The sequence below is a fragment of the Mesoplodon densirostris genome, chromosome 3 (genome assembly GCF_025265405.1).
Source record: "Mesoplodon densirostris isolate mMesDen1 chromosome 3, mMesDen1 primary haplotype, whole genome shotgun sequence".
In the NCBI taxonomy this organism is placed as follows: domain Eukaryota; kingdom Metazoa; phylum Chordata; class Mammalia; order Artiodactyla; family Ziphiidae; genus Mesoplodon; species Mesoplodon densirostris.
The window spans coordinates 66389862-66410397 of record NC_082663.1 but is presented as its reverse complement, the minus strand read 5'-3'; the positions used below and the strand labels follow the sequence as shown (position 1 = coordinate 66410397).

General features: G+C 33.1%; 1 protein-coding gene across 3 annotated transcripts in view; it reads left to right on the top strand.

Moving 5' to 3' along the window:
- SSBP2 (single stranded DNA binding protein 2) overlaps window positions 1-20536 on the top strand; it is a 309703-nt gene that overhangs the window by 225340 nt on the left and 63827 nt on the right. For all 3 annotated transcript variants that reach the window (XM_060091793.1, XM_060091794.1, XM_060091792.1), the window contains one exon: window positions 11929-11988. In XM_060091793.1, coding sequence (XP_059947776.1) covers window positions 11929-11988 — 60 coding nt within the window. The remainder of the gene's footprint in view (window positions 1-11928; window positions 11989-20536) is intronic.

Genomic DNA, 20536 nt, shown 5'->3' with positions numbered 1-20536 from the left:
ACCAGCTTTTCCAGGGACAAAGAGAATGCCTGAGTAACTATAGTGGAGTGTCAGCTGGGGAGAGCAATTATATACGAAGTCGTAGGCAATAGAAAGCCACATCAAGTAGAATTTTGTAAGTCACTGTAGGGATTTGGTGTTTTGTTCTGAGTGGAGGGTTTTAGCAGGGTCTTTCTGGCTGTTACGTTGAGATTCATCTATAGGAGGGAAAGGTGGAAACAGGGAGACCAATTTGGATGTCACTGCAAAACTTTACAAGAGAATATTATGGCTCAAACAAGGCTGGTAACAGTGGTGAGAAGTGACTGGATTCTAGATATATTTTGAAGTTAGAGCCAACAGATTTTGGCGATGGTTTGGGTATGTGTTGTGAGAGGAAAAGACAAATCAAGGGCGACTCCTTTGGCCTGTTCAGCTGAAAGAACGGAGCTGACATTTACCCGTGTTATATAGGTAAAACTGCAAGAGGAGGTATGAGGGGACAATCAGAAGCTTAAGTTTAAACTTGTTAAGATTAAGATGGCTATTAGATATTCAAGAGATGTCGAGTAGGGAGCACGGTATCAGATCTGGAGTTTTATGCTTGAGGCTTGGGCTAGACGCATTTGGGAGTTATTAGCATATGGATAATATTGAAAGCTGTGAGCCTGGAGGACATCACCCACGTAATGAGTAGAGAGAGAGACAAGAAGCTCAAGGATCCCAGGGTTCTGTTTTTAAGAAGGCAAGAAGATGAGGAGGAACCAGCAAGAAGAATGGGAAGAAGGAGCACATGAGTTAGGAAGAAAACCAGGCAATGTGGGAGCCTGGAAGCCAAGAAGAAAAATGCAGGGAAGTGAGGAATGATAGCTGTGTCAAATGCTGCTGATAGTTCCAATTAGTTGAGGACCGACATCTGACCATTGGACCTAACAAGGTGGTCACTGATGACTTTGATAAGGCCAGTTTCAGTGGAGTGATGGGGGTGACAGCCACATAAAAGTAAATTCAAGATAAAGTAGGAAGAGAGAAATTGCAGACGAGTGTGTCCAACTCTTTCAAAGAGTTTCAAAGAGTTTTGCTGTAAAGGGAAAGTGAAGATGAGGCAGTAGCTGGAGAGGGAGGCTGGGGAGGTCAAAGAAATGCTGTTGGGAATGAAGTGTTGGCTATTATAAACTGTTCATTCCTGCCGAGGGGCAAAGAAAACTGCTCTGCTGGCACCTGTGGACAGAGAGTATAGGCAATTGCCAGGTGCCATCTATTATACCCAACAATCAGGTATAATCTTGAGTTTAAGACATAATGCCAAGCAATAGAGTAGTCGGATATTCTTTGTACACAGTAGGATGCTTATCAAGAAAGAGTAAAATAGAGTTACTTACTAAGAATGCCTGCAAATGCGACTACTACCTGTTTTCTGTCATTTTTATATTCTATAAATAATCTGACATTACAAATACCTTTGACATCAGTAATATTTTCTCCACTCAAATTTGTCTTAGTTTTATTCTGTACATTTATTCTGTATCTACTAAGACACGTGGTTCAAAGTGCATCTTAACTGGAGATGGAGAAATCACTTTGTGCAATTTGAATTCTCTCATCTTGCTTATTTTTATACTTTTTAGCATTAGTCAAATTAGTAAGCTGTAGTTTCAAAACAGACTTTTTGGGGCATTAATAATTTCTGTTAAAATCTGTTCAGTAGAAAAGATTATACAGTTCAGACTTGAGTTGAGTAACTTTAGACTTCATGTTTGCAGGTAAGTAACCAAGTGAATATGAAGTGTAACATTTCATTTTAAAGAAAGTAAAAATATATATAATCTGCCACTTGTATCAGAGACCAAGCCCATAGGCAGGTTTCTTTAACAAATGTTATCGCTGCTTGTGAATTTGAAAAGACTACTGCTTTATCAGTAGAAACTTACCTAGCATATCAAGATACCAGAAGGGTATCAGAACAAAGTAGCTTTTTTTTTTTTTAACCTAATGGTACTTTTAGGTAAATTAAAGTGCTTGTCTCCCACCCTCTCATCTAGAACAAGTTTATGTGGAAGCATGAATATAAAATAGGGAAAAGGTTGGGGAAGAGGGGAATGTTTTTGCATTCTTCAATGAAAAATTAAGAGTAGTTTTAAAAAATTATTGTTTTTGCTTCTTTTTTTATTGAGTCCGCCCAATACTCTTCCTCAATTATAAACCTCACATATTGATTTTCATACCCATAGTGTCTTTTTTTAATATACTAATAATGTGGGTTGATCTGTCCTTGTGACTTTAGTCAGCGATGGGAGGCAGCACAGAGCGAGATTCAACTTACGCAGGACTTCAGCTACTTGTCCCACAGACACCAAAAAAAAGTAAAAGAGTCTGTGTGTATTTGTGAATATAAATTGATCTAAAACAAATTAAAGTTTTTTATAGAGTGTTATTCAAACTTCTGTAGTTGATTTGACCAGAAGGCAGCATAGTCCCCATTCACAATCCACAAGTCCATTGCCACAAGCCAGTATCTGATATATGGTAATGAAGGCTTGAGAAATAGTCTCATCTTTTTGAAAAGGCCCATAATAGAAATGAGCAATGTTAATGCTTAGACTAAATCCATATCAGAAGAATCAACCTGCTTATAACTCTGTGCTGAATTGGATTAGCCTTGCCAAAACAACATCTATCTGTTCATACTTTACAGATATTTGATATGCGTTATTTTAATTGTGTGTTGATGATAGAATATCTAAGATGTATGGAAGATAAACTACATATTTATGCTTATCAGCAGAATTGCCAGCACAAGCATGTCATTTTGTGAGCTAAATTAGTTTAATACTAGTTGGAATTAAAATGTGTTAATCAAGAGTGTCTTATCCACTGGGGTGTCAGTAATGTCTGATGGAGATTTTCCTGAAAAACAGAAAAGAAACTGAACAAATTAAGATATATGAATTGTAAAGTAACTTTAACGAAATTCATTTGATGTATAATTTATGCTTCATTACTTTTCTACAGAAAACTTATGAAGCATCTCATGGAATTATAAAAATAAAAACATGTGAACAGTCTTACAATATGAACGATGGCAGAAATGAATGTACAAGTCACAACACTTTTTGTGAGGCTTTTTTCAAAATAATATTCTCAATATTATATATTATTGATAGCCATATGACTTCAACTCTTATCACAATTAAGAAAAAAAAGATTTACTTCTAAGTGAGATTTTGAATAGTAAAATAGAGAATAGAAATCTATATAGGAGAATCATGTAAAGAGAATTGGACCAACTAAAAAAATGGACCCAGAATGAATAAAAAGTAATGTTTAATTTTTAAGAGAATGTTTATGCTTGGGGTAAAATCTCATAGTGAACATATTTTTATTACCTTTACAAGACTATAAATAATTATAATCTTCCATATTTATCATTTAAAAAAATTATGTTCAAGAGAAGTTTTTCCCTTGAAAGATTCTATAATAATTTTTATGACACAGAATTGTATATTATTCCCTGTGTCTGCCTAAAATAGTATGTGAAAAATATCAGAAGATTATATCTGTCTGAAGTCATATCTGCATAGGATCAAGAAAGGTAGATATTTGATCTTTATGTAATTAATATAATTACTGAAGATAACCCATATTTTTCCTAGCTATGTATCACTTTGTATCTTGTGTTTTTGCCTAAATGTTGATGGAAGCAAATTACTTTTTAGCAAATAACCATTTTTTCTTACAGATTTTTAGACTAAAGATGGTTATGTGGTAAGGACAATATGATGTTACTCAAATGCTGAGCCTCTTCTTAATGGAAAGAAAATATGTAAGCTAAAACATGTTTCTGAGACCTGAGGATTATAGCTCTTTGAATGTATTTAAATCTAAGAAGACCAGGGTCTCATGTGTACACCTGGCACTATATTAGACAAACAGTTGAAATGCCCTGCTATATTGAATTACTGGCAGTTCTCATGGCTGGCCTCTGCTTTAGAAAAAAATTGGGAGGTTATCATACTTTTTTTTTTTCTCCAAATCATACATAAATTAACCTGACATCCTTCTATACCCAAAAGTGGTTATTAAATACTGTTACTTTGTAAAACTGCCTAAGAATCACTATTTTCAACCCTGATGCCCCAGAAATAGAGAGACCTGAAAGCAGTAGGAGAGAGTACAAGACCTTCTTAGTCATCTAAATCATAAATTCTCTCATATGTTGTTGATGTAGATATTGTAATTATAACTCAGTATCATCTTGGGATCTCCAACACTTCGTTCTTTACCTACTTTTATTAGGTCCTCTAGAACAGGGGTCCCCAACCCCCAGGGAACTGGGCTGCACAGCAGGAAGTGAGCCATGGGTGAGCGAGCGAAGCTTCATCTGTATTTACAGCCGCTCCCCATCACTCTCATTACCGCCTGAGCTCCGCCCCCTCTCAGGTCAGCAGTGGCATTAGATTCTCATAGGAGTGTGAACCCTACTGTGAACTGTACATGTGAGGGATCTAGGTTACATGCTCCTTATGAGAATCTAATGCCTGATGATCTGAGGTGGAGCTGAGGCAGTGATGCTGGCACTGGGGAGCAGCTGCAAATACAGATTATCATTAGCAGAGAGGTTTGACTGCACAGAGACCATAATAAATCAGTTGCTTGCAGACTCATATCAAAACCTCATCAGTGAGTGGCAAGTGAAAACAAGCTCAGGGCTCCCACTGATTCTGCATTATGGTGAGTTGTATAATTATTTCATTATATATTACAATGTAATAATAATAGAAATAAAGTGCACAATAAATGTAATGCCCTTGAATCACCCTGAAACCATCCCTCTACCCCACCAACTCCCCCCACCCCCCGGTCCATGGGAAAATTGTCTTCCATGAAACTGGTCCCTGGTGCCAAAAAAGTTGGAGACTGCTGCTCTAGAAGACATAATTTATCCTATATAAGCAAGCTGAATTTTCCCCTCTATACATATAAGCATTTTCTCATTAGACAACCAGATACACTATGCCAGTACTGTGCCTTACCCTTTGCAATATCAATAGATACTACCTATTTTTAACAAGACACATAAATTGGCCAGGTAAGATTTTATACAAGAGAACCAAACTTTATTACACCTTTTGCCGGTTTATAGATTCTTCCATCAATGTTGTTCACTCACTCAATCAATGACCCGGCTATGGAAACAGCCAAGTATTTATTGAATGCGACTCTGTACATTCCCTCTTAGAATGTGCTAACTGCTTCCTTCCCTTCCTCCTGAACCTCATTACAAGTTGTCACATTATAATGAACAGCTTGATCACAATGATAATACTCTTCTAATAATACCACATCCATGTACCACCATTCCTAACCCATCTTCTATTCCCTTCCGGTATTTGACTTAAAAACAAAAATAAATGAACTAAAGACAACATATATTATCAAAACTCTACCAAAAATATTCAAGAAGAGATAGAGCTTACTAAATTTATATTTCAGTTGTTAAATTTCTTTTCATCTGGTGAATCAAGAGCACATGCTAATTAGTGTTTTATGTGCAAATTAACTTGATTACCTGAAATACCACTGTCTTTTCAGCTTTTCATGGTTGAGTGGTAACAAAGATAAAGAATTCTACATTAAGTGAATGGTTGCAAGGTTGCTGGGGGTGCCTAGGAGGAAATGCCAAGTCAGGCATTTTATTTATGGTCAGTTAGTCATAAGAATGAAGCATGTGTACCTGCCTTTATTCTATAAAGGTATTACTATAGTCGGATGTTATATAGCTCTAAGAAAACTAAAGTGGCAGTTAAAGAATTTGGTCTTTGGTTTTCTTTTACATAAAATAAGGAGGTTGACCTAGTTAACTCTAAAAACTTTTTGCTGTAAAATGTGTCAAAAAGGTATATTGGAATAAAATTCTGTAAGTCAGATTTTATTATAATTGTACAATATAGAACTTGTAAAACTTCACTTGAGTAGTTTTGTGAAGTCATTTTTTAAAGTGTGTATTTATTTTTTAGACTGTTTTGTAAGTTCATGTTTTCTCAAACTTGGTAATTGTGTATTTCTATGTCATTTAAAAACTACTGTTTTTTCAAAAATAGAAGCAAATTTCACATGAATAGTTTTATACTCGAAAAAGTTCAGTTACTTTAAATTGTAGAACATATCTCAGACTTCTAAATTTTCAGAATTGTCAACTGTCCTAAATGTTACATTTGTTCATTCTAAAGAACTTAGTATTATTCATCATTGATTTGTTCTAAATTGTGCTCATAAAATAAAATGTAGTATATAGAAAATGCTTAAGTATAAAATTGGCATTTTAAAGAAGATTTTACTTTTTAGTGATTTTAAATTTTCTTTATTATCAACCTGCTCTTAAAGACCAAGATTTAAAGAGTATCTAAAGCCATGTTGAAATATTTAAAATAAGATATAGGGTGATTTATACACTGCTGCCATCAATTTTAAGGATTCTTAGAAATATCAGTTTTATTTTATGGATTGATTACCATGACATTAAGGTACTTGCTCTGATCTGGTTTCATGTCCTTTCCTCTGAAGTGGGTTCCCTTCATATCAAGGCACACATTACGCTGCAGTATGCTGAATCCTCTATGAGAATAGTGTGACAAAGTGCTCAGGAAATGGAGGGAAAGGAACCTATAGAGATTCCTTAAAGAGGAAGTGACATTCCGGCCCCTGGAGGATTAGTAGACGTTTACTTGGCATAGAAAGGAGAATACTGAGTTATCTCAAGAAAAATTGTGGTATTGATAAATCATATTTATGCTTTCTGGAAACTATTAAAATGTTAGAAAATATTAGTAAAGTTAACATTTGAGCAATGTGTCATTTAAGAGGTACAGTTTGATCATATATATATGTGAAAAGACGTCAGGGCTTTAAATGGTTCTTATCACCTGTAATTTCAGCATAGGTAAATTATTTATAAAATAATTCCATTGGTGGGGTCTGGGATCTTCGGAGAAGGAAAGATGAGGGAGAACTTGTTCCTTCTAAATCTTAGAGAATTGAGATAAAGCACTAACAGTTTATGAAGATGAAATAAGAAAAGGGAGACTACTACTTTCCACTAGCAGAAATGGCAAAGAATAAAGGAAAATCTGTCTTTTAGGAAAGCAGAAGTTTAATATTTCATGAATAATTCTTGATATAATGGAAAATAATAATCCTTTAAGACTGAATGATGTTCATTCTGAAATAAATTATGATTCTAAATGAGTGTGATTTTTTCTCTAAAAGACTACTTGGAGGAAATGGGCTGGACATTTAGTTTATATTTCTATTAGAGTTTTTTTCCTTTCATTTAGTCATCAAATATTTATTGATTTTCTGGCTTTGTATACGTTTTTATTGCTTGCACTTTGGTTTATCCCATTCATTCTAAGTAGATAACTGAAACATGTAGAAATGAGAATTTATGCCCATAAATGTATTTCCATATGTCAGGGTACTAACTGTGCTACTCAGTTTATCTTGTGTATTATAAAGAACCTTTGTCCATGAGTTTTGCCTAATTTGGAAAACTTTTTTAAAAGCCTAGCCTTGAGTTTTAGTCATTCATAGCACTACATATTCTGTCAAGTAGGGATGACTTCTGAGGGAAGGCACCAGATTGAAATATTATTTTCTTTGGGTCTTCACTGATATTTGCCATTTGGTGAAGAGAACGTTTTATTTCTTCCAGATTAGTGGACTGTAGAAAATAGTTTTTCCAGAACATTGTTTCTCCTATTAATTACAAGACTGTGAACCTTGAAAAATCCTAAGCAGAGGGCAGTGATCATCTATCTGCTTTGTTCACTGATATGTCCCACCATCTAGAACAGTGCCTTTGTGGGTGTTTAATAAATATTTGTTGAATGAACAAATCTCTAGCATACCTTTTAATCAATAAGTGCAGCTTTTTTATTCTCTCTATTGGCCTTTCATCTGAACAAAGGGCATCATTGTTTGTTGGAGTATTTTTTTTCTTTACCTAAGTTTTTCTTTTTCTCTGGAAAAAGTTTTCTTTTTCCATATATCAGTTTTCTTTTCTCTGGAAAGCATGGGAATAAGCTTCTCTATCTCCTTGATAAAGATAGCTTGTGCCTTAGGAGCATAGACTGATATCACCCACACACACTTCAAATATTTATAGCTATTTACAGTATGCTAATCTTTATACTTAAGGGTAATGCTGGAAATAATTAACATGGAATCATGGGGGTTTTATTTTATTTTTTTTCAAGAATCAAGTATTATTCTTTATTATACCAACTGACCACTATGTGGATGCAGATTCAAAATTAGGAAATAATACAAATTAGTATAAACTATATTTTAAAAGGTCTTTTATGAAATATTAAAAATTAAGAAGTAAAAATATTCCAAGTAACTGGAAATTGTATATCTTGATTTGAAGAGTTAAACTACCTATTCTACTAGCATTAATGTTTTGTTTTTGTTTTTGTTTTTGTTTTTTTTTCACACACACACACACACACTGCATTTTATTTTTACAAGAGATAAATAAACTGACACCAAGCATTGTAAATGGATGACCAGAATAAAACCAACAATGATTGCAATTACCAAACACGAAACACACTCATACCATGTCATAATATTGACATTCAGTATCATAGGGGTTTTAAATTATTATTTCCCAAGAGACTTCTGAGATCATCTTGTCCAACTCTCTCATTTTAAGGTTGGGAAAACTAAAGCCCTGAAAGGTTTTTAATTTAGGGTCCCTCTGCTAATTATTGGTGGTGCAAAAACTAGAATCCAGGCCTTTGACTCCCAGTCAAATGTTTTTTCCACATGCATTATAAATAACTTTTTAGCCCATTTTTCAAGGGGAAGGCTTTTTCCATTTAAAATATTGATTCATCATTCTGACACCCTCAAGCACATATTTTGATGCCCAAACTATTAAAAAATTTTTCCCCAAATATTAAGAGTAAGCATACTTTCAATAGCTAAGGGCTCTTTTGAGGAACCTGTTCTTCCCAGGTTATCAATGCAGAGAGTACTGAAGGTCTGTTGATAGATGTACTTTATAATATCAGTAGGTATACTTTATAATATCAGTAAGTAATCTCTTAGATTAGCATTTTACCATAAAAGAATTTAAACTTGTTTTAATACCTTAAATTATATTTGAAAGCAAATTGACTTCTGAATAGTGAAATACAGAATATTAGTAGAATATTCTCATTTGCTAACATGAAAACTCTTTTGGGTTCTGTTGCTGTGTCTGTACCTCAACAAGTAGGCAGTTGAGCACCTAGGTGGTTAACTAGATATCTTAAGAATCAATCTGAATATTAAGAGCTTATAACAGCACTAATATGATATTAAAATTCTTTAACCATAATAATGTTTATATTTTAGGGAAAAGTAGTAGTTTTTTATCTAAACTAACTATATTTTTGTTATTTTTTGCTTTAATTGTATAGCTATAGATTGATAAATAGAAGTGGTTTTCTTTCTTTTTTTTTGGCTAAAAAAAATTTTGAACTTCTGGAGGAGGGCATACAAGAGGAAATAAATTTAAAAGAGACTCTTTCTCTCTCGCAATCTTATTCCATAGGGGACTACAGGTTCGCAACTACCACATGCACTGCCTCTCCCACTTAGTAGTCCCTTGATGGGGCCTCATAGTCAGATAGGAGAATTCAACAGTCCTGTTAAAATACATTTATTCACAATGCCATTGATTAGAGAAAATTTTTCTCTTTTCAAATAGTCCATTTATATTAACACTACAACATTATTTTACATTCAGAGAAACATACAAATCTCAAATGCCCTGTTTCAAATAAGGTACATTTCAAGGTTATCAGTATTTAGTAGTGTTTTAACAATTTCTACCTTGTATTCATTCCACTTTGAAGTGATTTTATTATAGACAGGAATTATCAGTAACCTATTTTTATTTCTCCATGTCTCAAACACTAAATTGATATTGTACTTGGGCTTAGTGACTATGTCATAAAACATCACTTTGTGAAAGGAAGGCAACCATTCCAAAATCAATGACATGATATTTAATTATTAACTTATTTAAGTGAGTCCAGAATTTATAAGACAGTTTCATAAATGAAATTAGGTGGTTAGAAAAGTAGCAGAGGGAGTGTGAATTTTGGGATGAGCTTCCCAGTTGACAGTATAGTTAACTAATTAATCCAATTTAGAGTAGAGCTTCAGAAATGATGAGAGTCAACTTTAATCAAATGTGTGAAAACTAAACATTTTTTAAATGTTTAAACTGGAAAATCCACTTAAGTTTTATCAGCCGAAGGTGACACTATTACCTGAATAATCTACTGTTTCTGTCCATTTAAAATGATCTCCTAGGAATATGTTAACATATAAGAACTCAGCAAGTAAAAACTCAAATTGCTTAATTCTAAAGTTCTTCTTGTTCGTTTGTCAGACCCTCCAAAAGATATTATAGAAAAGTCTATACCACATAAATTTGCTAGAATTTTGTTTTTCAGCTGCTGCTTTTAAAATAGCCCTAGAACTGCAGGCCTAATTTCTAAAAATATTTTTAGAAAATTCATTATAAATGTGGTATTTAATTATGTAAAGTACTATAGATTTGGCTTGCCCAAGCCTTTGGTAAATTGATTCTTAATTTATATTAATTCATTCTTAATATTTTACTTAATATTCAACCCTTTAGAGTTGATAATTTGCTTATATTACATGTAATTATGTATTATAATTAAACAAAATTATATTTTTCTATAAAAATGGAATTTTGAATAATTTTAGGAATAAACTTAAAAATAAATTGTACCCAAATCTGAGTGATCAAAAATATTCTCCTTCCACTCATCATTGGACAATCACTAAAATGATACTTTTAGCATATTTTTCAGACAGTTTCAGGACTGACAGAATCAGCACGTCTTAGCAGCCTCTGATTCATCTAACAAGATAAATTGACTTGAGTTTTAATATAAGGCCATTTTTTTCTTCTGGACTTCTGGAGGAGGGCATACGGGAGGAAATAAATTAAAAACATAACATATACACACTACTATATATAAAATAGATAAACAACCAGGACTTGCTGTATAGCACAGGGAACTATATTCAGTATCTTATAATAACTTATAATGGAAAATAATACGAAAAAGAATATATATGTGTCTATATTTATATGTATATATATGTCTGTGTGTGTATATGTATATATATAATGGAATCACTTTGCTGTACACCTGAAACTAATGCAACATTGTTAATTAACTATACTTCAATAAAAAATGGTTATTAAAAAAATACACACCTCATAGTCTGCTAGGCTCAAAATATGCAAAGAAATTTCAATTTTAAAATTTATAGTCGATTTTGAATTATAACAAACCCTTAATGAAAGAAAGCCAAAGCTCTCCTAACCACAAATGTCCCTTGGAAAAGAAATTTCTTTACCATTTTAAATGGAACTACAAAAGAAAAGATGAAGAAATTTGGCAACTTTAAAATTATTAGAGGAAAATTATAACCAAATTGGGTAATTCAGTCAAAATTATTAGAGGAAAATGATAACCGAATTGGGTAATTCAGAATCCAGTTTGTATAATAATGTAGCCAGTGATCCTCTTCCTGAAGTCTTTACTAAGATTCAGTTGCCTAAATTTCCTAGTCTTACTTTATGCCAATTAGATAGCATTAAACAATTTTTTTGCTACAGTTACTTTAGTCATCTTCGATTTTTTAATGATTTCTTTGGAATTTTTCCAGATATTCTACAAAATAAAAAATAGGATGATAATTTTTCTTGAAAGCTTTTATTCTACTGAAATAAGCCACATAAGTAAATTTGATTTATGTTTTGTATAATTCGAAAATTCTTAAAAGCAGTTTATTGTCAGATCTGTATTTTACATTGTTTTTTTGTTTTATTTGTTTGTTTTACTTCAATAGCCTTTTATGTCACCTCGGTACCCTGGAGGTCCAAGGCCCCCACTGAGGATACCTAACCAGGTAAGATTTGTGTGTGCTATTTAAGTTTGGTGGCTTTTTACTGCGTTTTTTTTTTAAGAGTCAATAAAGATCTTGAAAATGTCACATATATTTCTCTCCTATAAAAATATTAAATTATTCTTCATCCCATTTTATGCTACTTCTAGTGATGTATAACCTACATTAAGGGTTGGCAAACTATAGCCCATAGTTTGGCTGACTTTTTGTAAATAAAATTTTATTGGAACACTGCCACATTCATTCGTTTATGTACTGTGTATGGCTTCTTTTACACTGCAGTAGCAGATCTGAGTGATCATGATGGAGACCATAGGTGGCCTGCAACCCTAAAATATTTACTGTCTAGATCTTAACAGAAAAAAGTTTGCTGACCCTTGGAGTCTACCATATACTTTGAAGCTACCTTTCAAAATATATATAATTTTGGTAAATGCAGATTATACTGTGAAGGATGATAATAACATTTTCTATGAACATACTTAAGCTTATTTTTATATTATATAGTTACAAGAACATGGCTGTAACATACTAATTTTGCCCAATTATAGTGGCATATCAAGTATATAATTAGCTGCTTCTAGAAGGGTTAGATCTATTAATAATAGTTAACAACAGATCATCCAACTATCTTTATCTACAAGAGCTCTGCGATTTCATAGACTTTCGTCCTCAGATAGTTTATCAATAACATAAATATTTATTGACTAAAGAGAATAAAGCACAATTTTTACTTGCAGGTAGCTTATAGTTTAGGTTTAGAATAGAGACAACGTGCATGTGTGTGTGTGTATATATATATATATATATATATATATACATATGTAACACAAAAAGAAATTAAATGCTTAACCATATGGAATATTAATGTCAAGATGATTGTTTTGTCACTTTCTTTGTTTTTGTATACATCATTTTCCCAGATTTAAAGTAAACCCTGGTTTATTATTTTTATCACAATAAAATCTTTTTCATTTTTTAAAAATTTCCACTTCCTTCCTAACCAAAAGATGGAACAAGAAAGCTGTGCTTACTTTGATAGCACATTTGATAGAAATGGAGTTTTCCTTCTCCTCTCCTAACTCTTACTGAAATTATGCAGTGTCCTTGAAGTGTCCCAATTGCTGTGTTCTCTGCTTCTAATGCACAGCAAAGAGTGCCAGCACCCACATTCACCCCCAGGGGAGAACTCTAAGCAGGCAGCAGTGCTGGGTCATCTCATGGTTACAGGGCTAGAAGTCCTCACATTAGCAACTGGAGTTTTCTCCTTCAGACTGAAAATGCATTCGGTACATAGGGCCAGGGAAACATGGCATGAAATAGGAAAAAGAAGTGCACAGATGCCAAGGGTTTCAACATATGGGAGTTTTACTTTCTCTGTGGGTGAACCTATATGTATTGACAGTCAGATCTACTTATACGTGCCTGAGTCTTTTAAATTTCCTTTTCTAAGGACAGAAAGTTGTATCTTTCATTGCAGTCTTCATGGTGTTTCAGACATTCCATTCATAGCTTTATGTATTTTGTAGATATAAGAGGTTTGTGAAAATCTCCATTAGGGAAATGTGAATTTCTTGTACAAGCATGTATGAATTTTTCTGATTCCATTTATTGCATATGAATAGTGAAAATCTCATAGAGTTATTGGAATTGCATCCATCTGACATTGCTGAAATGCCTGCTACGTATAAGATACTAAGTTCCACATCTAAAGAAACTGACAAAATGAAAGACACTTTTAGGAAGAATGGGTTAGTGGCAGAAATGTGGAATTGTAAATCTAGATTGCTTGAAATTTTTTTTAAGAACAACAACCTTTGGATTTTTAAAAGAGGCAATTAAAAAGTTAAATGTAATAAAGAGTTATAATACAGGTTCTTCTTCCTCAAGACTTTTAAACAGTCTTTACCTAAGTATATTTTAAAACAATTGTACTCTTCTATGAGTGGCCCTTTTTTGCCCCCCTCCCCATATATAGTTAAGCTTCATTAATCCAAACATCTGTCTTTCAAATTTATAATAATTTACATTTATACTAATTTTTAAAGAATTTTGAGCAAACTGTTAAACATTTCCTAAAACAATGTTTACACTATTAACTATTTAGTAGCATGACCTTTTCAAACAACAAAACATTTCTTCAATTTCATTATGTAGTCATTAAAGTAGAATTGGCAAAGCTATTTTTGTGATTAATTGGAATGATGTATATAAAAACAAATGTTAAATTTTTTATTTAGTCTATTTAAAATGATCATAAACTAATAAAATTTTCTTCTATTGGTATATTGTATCTAAGAAAATAAAAAGTATGCTATTAACTTCTTCAGTGGTGTTGACTAGTCATTTTGAATATGTAAAAGACAATCCTTTAATAAACAGCTTCTCCAGAATTTATAATTACTAATGATTAGACTATAATTTTTAAGTACTTCTGAGATGGTTTTCATGAGTCTGAACTAATCCACAATGGCTTACTTATACTGTTTATATATTTATGGACTGGGTATTTGGAACATGGTATCAAATCACTATGCCCAAAAAATGCAAGAAAGGGTAATAGTATCTATAATTATGAAAGCAAAGTAAAATTACAAAAATCTGCAATGTTGCAAAGAATAAATATCTATGAGAGAACACATGAAACATAGAAATTACACCGGAATTGGTTCAACTGTCAGAATAGGTTGGTGGTGTTGAAGTAGCTCCATAAACTGGAGGTCTTTATCCTTCTCATAGATAAAATGTTTAATCTGAAAAATTCACAGTGTTCATTCAACACTATGCTAAGAAAACCAAGACAGCCAGAAATATAGAGACTGTTAATGAGTGACACCAAGAATAAACTATTGATTTATTGACCCTAGAGAATTGGAATTTCTCACCATTCCTGAAACTCTATAAACAGGTGTGTGAATTGAGGTAACATAGTGAATGCTGTTGACCATTTTATATTCTAAAGCTGATTTTGACATTCTAAAAGCACACTGCATCTGACCATTCTACTGAAAGTCTCGAAGATATTTGTCCAATAATAGATGAATGAGTGGTTAAATAAATTATAGTATATCCAAATGGTGAAATAGTATGCAGTTATTAAAAGGTATGTTATAGGATTAAATTTATTGATATGACAGAATGTTTATGATCTATTACCAAATGTAAAAAAGTCACAAACCTGTGTGGTATGTCACCCTTACCATATATCACTGTACAAACTCAGTTCCTCCACTCCACACCCCACAACGTGCGTGCGCGCGCGCACACACACACACACACACACACACCAGAAAGACTGTAAGGGACTTATCCTTTATTTCTGGGTGATAGGATTATGGGTGATTTCTTTTTTTAATTTCTGTATTTTTAAAGTTTGCATAGAACAGGAATTTTATTTGTGACCGGATAAAGACATTATTAGTTAATTATATATGTAAATGAAAGTACAGATATTTTATTCTTCTGGTTATTCAGTATATGAGATTATTCTTTGTTAATACTGAATGTATAGTTCTTACTATACATGATAAAATGAAAAACAATGGATGTTAAGGATAGGCAAATCTTGAGAAGACTATTCTTCACTTTTCAGATAGGGAAAAATCAGCAAGCATTTGAGCAGAAAAAAAAAAAAACATGTTGTTGGGACATTTACTCATATACTGAAAGTAAATGTACTGTATTCCCCCATATAACCAAGGTACCTATATTTTAAACATACTGCACTTACTCTTCCTTACATGTTCTGTTTTTCAGAATGAATGCTATTTAGCATGTCCTTTCCCAGTAATTTTGTCTTTCTAAAATATTTCATATGTAGAATTTGACTTTTAGTTAATGATATCAATATGAAAACATAAGAGAAGGACTTCAGCTGCATAAAGAGAATTAAGTTCTACACTGAGTAAATGATAGGAGTCTTATAGCTGAAATGGTAAAGAAGACTGTAGTAAATCTCTATTGTGTTAATTACACTGTTAAAGTATTTAAATTATTATTTAAAATCCAGTGAAACACAATGAAAAATATATTATTTTCTTTTGACTTTGAGTTATGACCATGTCCTGGGATATATATCTTTTCCAATTATTTTCTACCTTTGTAGGACAAAGGAAATTAACAAATTCAAAATCTCTGGCAAAGAAGAAATTCATTCTCCTTCCCAAATCAAGAAAAATTTACATAGTGAACACTGTGCTGTCTTACTCAATTTAAGTTAGCAGTATATCGGGCTTTTTGGTACAATGTTTACTTCTTTTGCCAAACTGCATCTCATTATTTTACAGCCGTTTTGTCACAGATATTCCCTTTTTGGACATAATACCAAAAAAATGCGTTGCCATATATATGATTGAAAACTTCATAGGGCTGTACAAAAATCACTCTGAGAAATAGTCATTCAACAAAAATTAGTTGAGGTTTACTATGCGCGAGGCACCATTCTCCATGAGGGATACATCAGAAAACAAACTAATGAGAATCCCTCTCTCATGGAACTGGCGTTCTAAAGCAGCAGTGCCCAACAACTTTCTGGGAAGAGAGAAATGTTCCATATCTGTACTGTCATATGCTGTAGCTCTAGTACTTTGAGGACCTTTGAGCACTTGAAATGTGCCTAGTGTGACTGAGGAATTGAATTTTTAACTTTATTAATTTTAATTTAAATAACCACATGTGGCAAAGGGCTACTATATTGGACAGTGCAGTTACAGTGGTTGAGATACAGAAAAAAGAAAAATAAATAAGTAAATATATGTCAAATGGTGAGTTGTAATTTGGAGACAAATATCTTTCCACACTGAAAGACACATTTCTGAATTTTAATATCTTTTCTACTGATATTGCCTTTTTACAGGAAAAAAAAATGACAGTGGTATTGCTGGCAGGACCTCAATGTGTCAAGCATCTTATATTCAAATGCCAGCAAAGCCCAGCAAAGTATGACTTTTAGCAAGTCACTTAACCTTTCTGGGACTTGCTTGTCTTACAGGTAAAACGAGAGTGGATGCCTGTATTTCTAAAATCCCTTCTAGTTCCAAAATTTCTTAATTATTTGATTCTACTTCATTTCATGTAATTGAGGGGGCCCATTAAAAATTTTTGGTGGGTCAAAATTGTTAACTGAATTATATCGTAAAGGCATAGATAAATTCACATTTTTTAATCATCATTGAGTGTTTAGTCTCTGTGAGTAGATTATATACATATAATGGTATTCAAGGAAATATATACCAGAATCTTAAGAGCCTAGAGGGGCTCACTATTGGAATCATATGATGAATCTTCTGTAAACTAAATGATGTTTTGTGCAGCAAGAAATTCCTTCATTGAATTACTAATTAGTTTAAAATACTTAATGTAAAAATATGAGATTAGATCACTCCCTAACACCATACACAAAAATAAGCTCAAAATGGATTAAAGACCTAAATGTAAGGCCAGAAACTATCAAACTCTTAGAGGAAAACATAGGCAGAACACTCTATGACATAAATCACAGCAAAATCCTTTTTGACCCACCTCCTAGAGAAATGGAAATAAAAACAAAAATAAACAAATGGGATCTAATGAAACTTCAAAGCTTTTGTACAGCAAAGGAAACCATAAACAAGACCGAAAGACAACTCTCAGAATGGGAGAAAATATTTGCAAATGAAGCAACTGACAAAGGATTAATCTCCAAAATTTATAAGCAGCTTATGCAGCTAAATAACAAAAAAACAAACAACCCAATCCAAAAATGGGCAGAAGACCTAAATAGACATTTCTCCACAGAAGATATACAGACTGCCAACAAACACATGAAAGAATGCTCAACATCATTAATCATTAGAGAAATGCAAATCAAAACTACAATGAGATATCATCTCACAGCAGTCAGAATGGCCATCATCAAAAAATCTAGAAACAATAAATGCTAGAGAGGGTGTGGAGAAAAGGGAACACTCTTGCACTGCTGGTGGGAATGTGAATTGGTCCAGCCACTATGGAGAACAGTATGGAGGTTCCTTAAAAAACTACAAATAGAACTACCATATGACCCAGCAATCCCACTACTGGGCATATACCCTGAGAAAACCATAATTCAAAGAGTCATGTACCAAAATGTTCATTGCAGGTCTATTTACAATAGCCCGGAGATGGAAACAACCTAAGTGTCCATCATCCAATGAATGGATAAAGAAGATGTGGCACATATATACAATGGAATATTACTCAGCCATAAAAAGAAACAAAACTGAGCTATTTGTAATGAAGTGGATGGATGTAGAGTCTGTCATACAGAGTGAAGTAAGTCAGAAAGAGAAAGACAAATACCGTATGCTAACACATATATATGGAATTTAAGAAAAAAAATGTCATGAAGAACCTAGGGGTAAAACAGGAATAAAGACACAGACCTACTAGAGAATGGACTTGAGGATATGGGGAGGGGGAAGGGTAAGCTGTGACAAAGTGAGAAAGAGGCATGGACATATATACACTACCAAACATAGGGTAGATAGCTAGTGGGAAGCAGCCGCATAGCACAGGTAGATCAGCTCGGTGCTTTGTGACCGACTGGAGGGGTGGGATAGGGAGGGTGGGAGGGAGGGAGACGCAAGAGGGAAGGGATATGGGAACATATGTATATGTATAACTGATTCACTTTGTTATAAAGCAGAAACTAATACACCATTGTGAAGCAATTATACTCCAATAAACTTGTAAAAAAATAAAATAAAATACTTAGTAACATTTTATGTTATTTCATTTATTTTAAATCCTAGGATTTAAGGCTTATCTTTTAGAACTTTTGGAATATGCTGATCTGATTTGAAGTCCTGGCTCTACTACTTACTGATAGTATAACCATGGACAAATTAACAAACTTACTTCTGTATTAAAACTCAGTTTCTCATCATCAGAAAGGATTTATAATAACAACCTCGTGGGATTGTTGTAAACATTGAGGGAAATAAATATAAAATGCTTAGCGCAATTCCTGGCACAGATGTACTGGCTCACAAGTATATATTTTTGTTGATATTATGTTTGTTATTATTAAGCATTCTCATCATTAGTGTCAATTTCCCTGTCAGAATGAAGATCTTTTATAGAACAAAAAATGTGTGCCAAAATTTGTGACTAGTTAAGTCTCAATGGAATACATTTAACATGTTGACAAATATGAAAATGTATATTGACCCACAAGATGTATAAATCTCTTTATGTTTCCTGATATTAAAGGTTTAAAGAATCTAGTGATCATGCTCTTTTGATGCACAAAACCATCATCTGGTCATCCCGGGACTGATCAAAATGTTTTAAAAGTTAGAGATTTGACTTACCAGAAGACAAACACTGGTGACTAAAGAGTTAAATTTGGGTAAAGACACTCATTTTGAAAGACAGCTTGACATTGATCAAGATTTCTATAGAATTATGCTATATTTTTAAGTGATAATGGCAGAAAGACTTCTCAATTGTTTTGATTTCCAAGATCAACAAGAAAAAGTAAAATGTTGAAGAAAATGGTTTCCAGTGATAAAACTTGGTGTCACCAATGAGATTTAGAAATTCACAATAAGAGTATAAAACTTAAACCACTTAGAGACTTTAAAGAAAAGGAAGAAACTTCAAACTCACAATTGAAGATAATGTTTAGTCATACATTTTCACTCCTCCTCCTAATTCACTTTATAACTTTTGACACTGCTGCCCATTCCTTTCTTCTGGAAATTCCCCCTCATGCATTCTGAAATGTTGGTCCTAGTCCCCTGGCTAATTTCATACCTGTGCAGTTTGTTTCCTTTCCTACCTCTTTTTGGTATTTTAAGAAAATTGTATCTTTGATTCTTTGACCGTTTTTCATCTCACTTCTTGAAATCTAGTCCATTCTTAAGCCTTTATCACTGATGATTCCTAAAATTGTCTAATGAAAACTCTTTGTTTTATTCCTTCAATAAATATTTGTTACTCTGAGCCAAAATGGCACAGATAGGTTTCACTCTCTGAACTTACAGTCTGCTGGGGATACAGAGAAGAAAACAAGCCATGATCATATATAAGTTCTATAAAAGTGAGGTATCTAGCACCAACATTCAAATTATATGGGTCCCAGAAGAAGAAGAGAAAAAGAAAGGGACTGAGAAAATATTTGAAGAGATTATAGTTGAAAACTTCCCTAATATGGGTAAGGAAATAGTTAATCAAGTCCAGGAAGCATAGAGAGTCCCATACAGGATAAATCCAAGGAGAAACACACCAAGACACATATTAATCAAAGTATCACAAATTAAATACAAACAAAAAATATTAAAAGCAGCAAGGGAAAAACAACAAATAACACACAAGGGAATCCCCAGAAGGTTAACAGCTGATCTTTCAGCAGAAACTCTGCAAGCCAGAAGGGAGTGCCAGGACATATTTAAAGTGATGAAGGAGAAAAACCTACAACCAAGATTACTCTACCCAGCAAGGATCTCATTCAGATTTGATGGATAAATTAAAACCCGTACAGACAAGCAAAAGCTGAGAGAGTTCAGCACCACCAAACCAGCTTTACAAC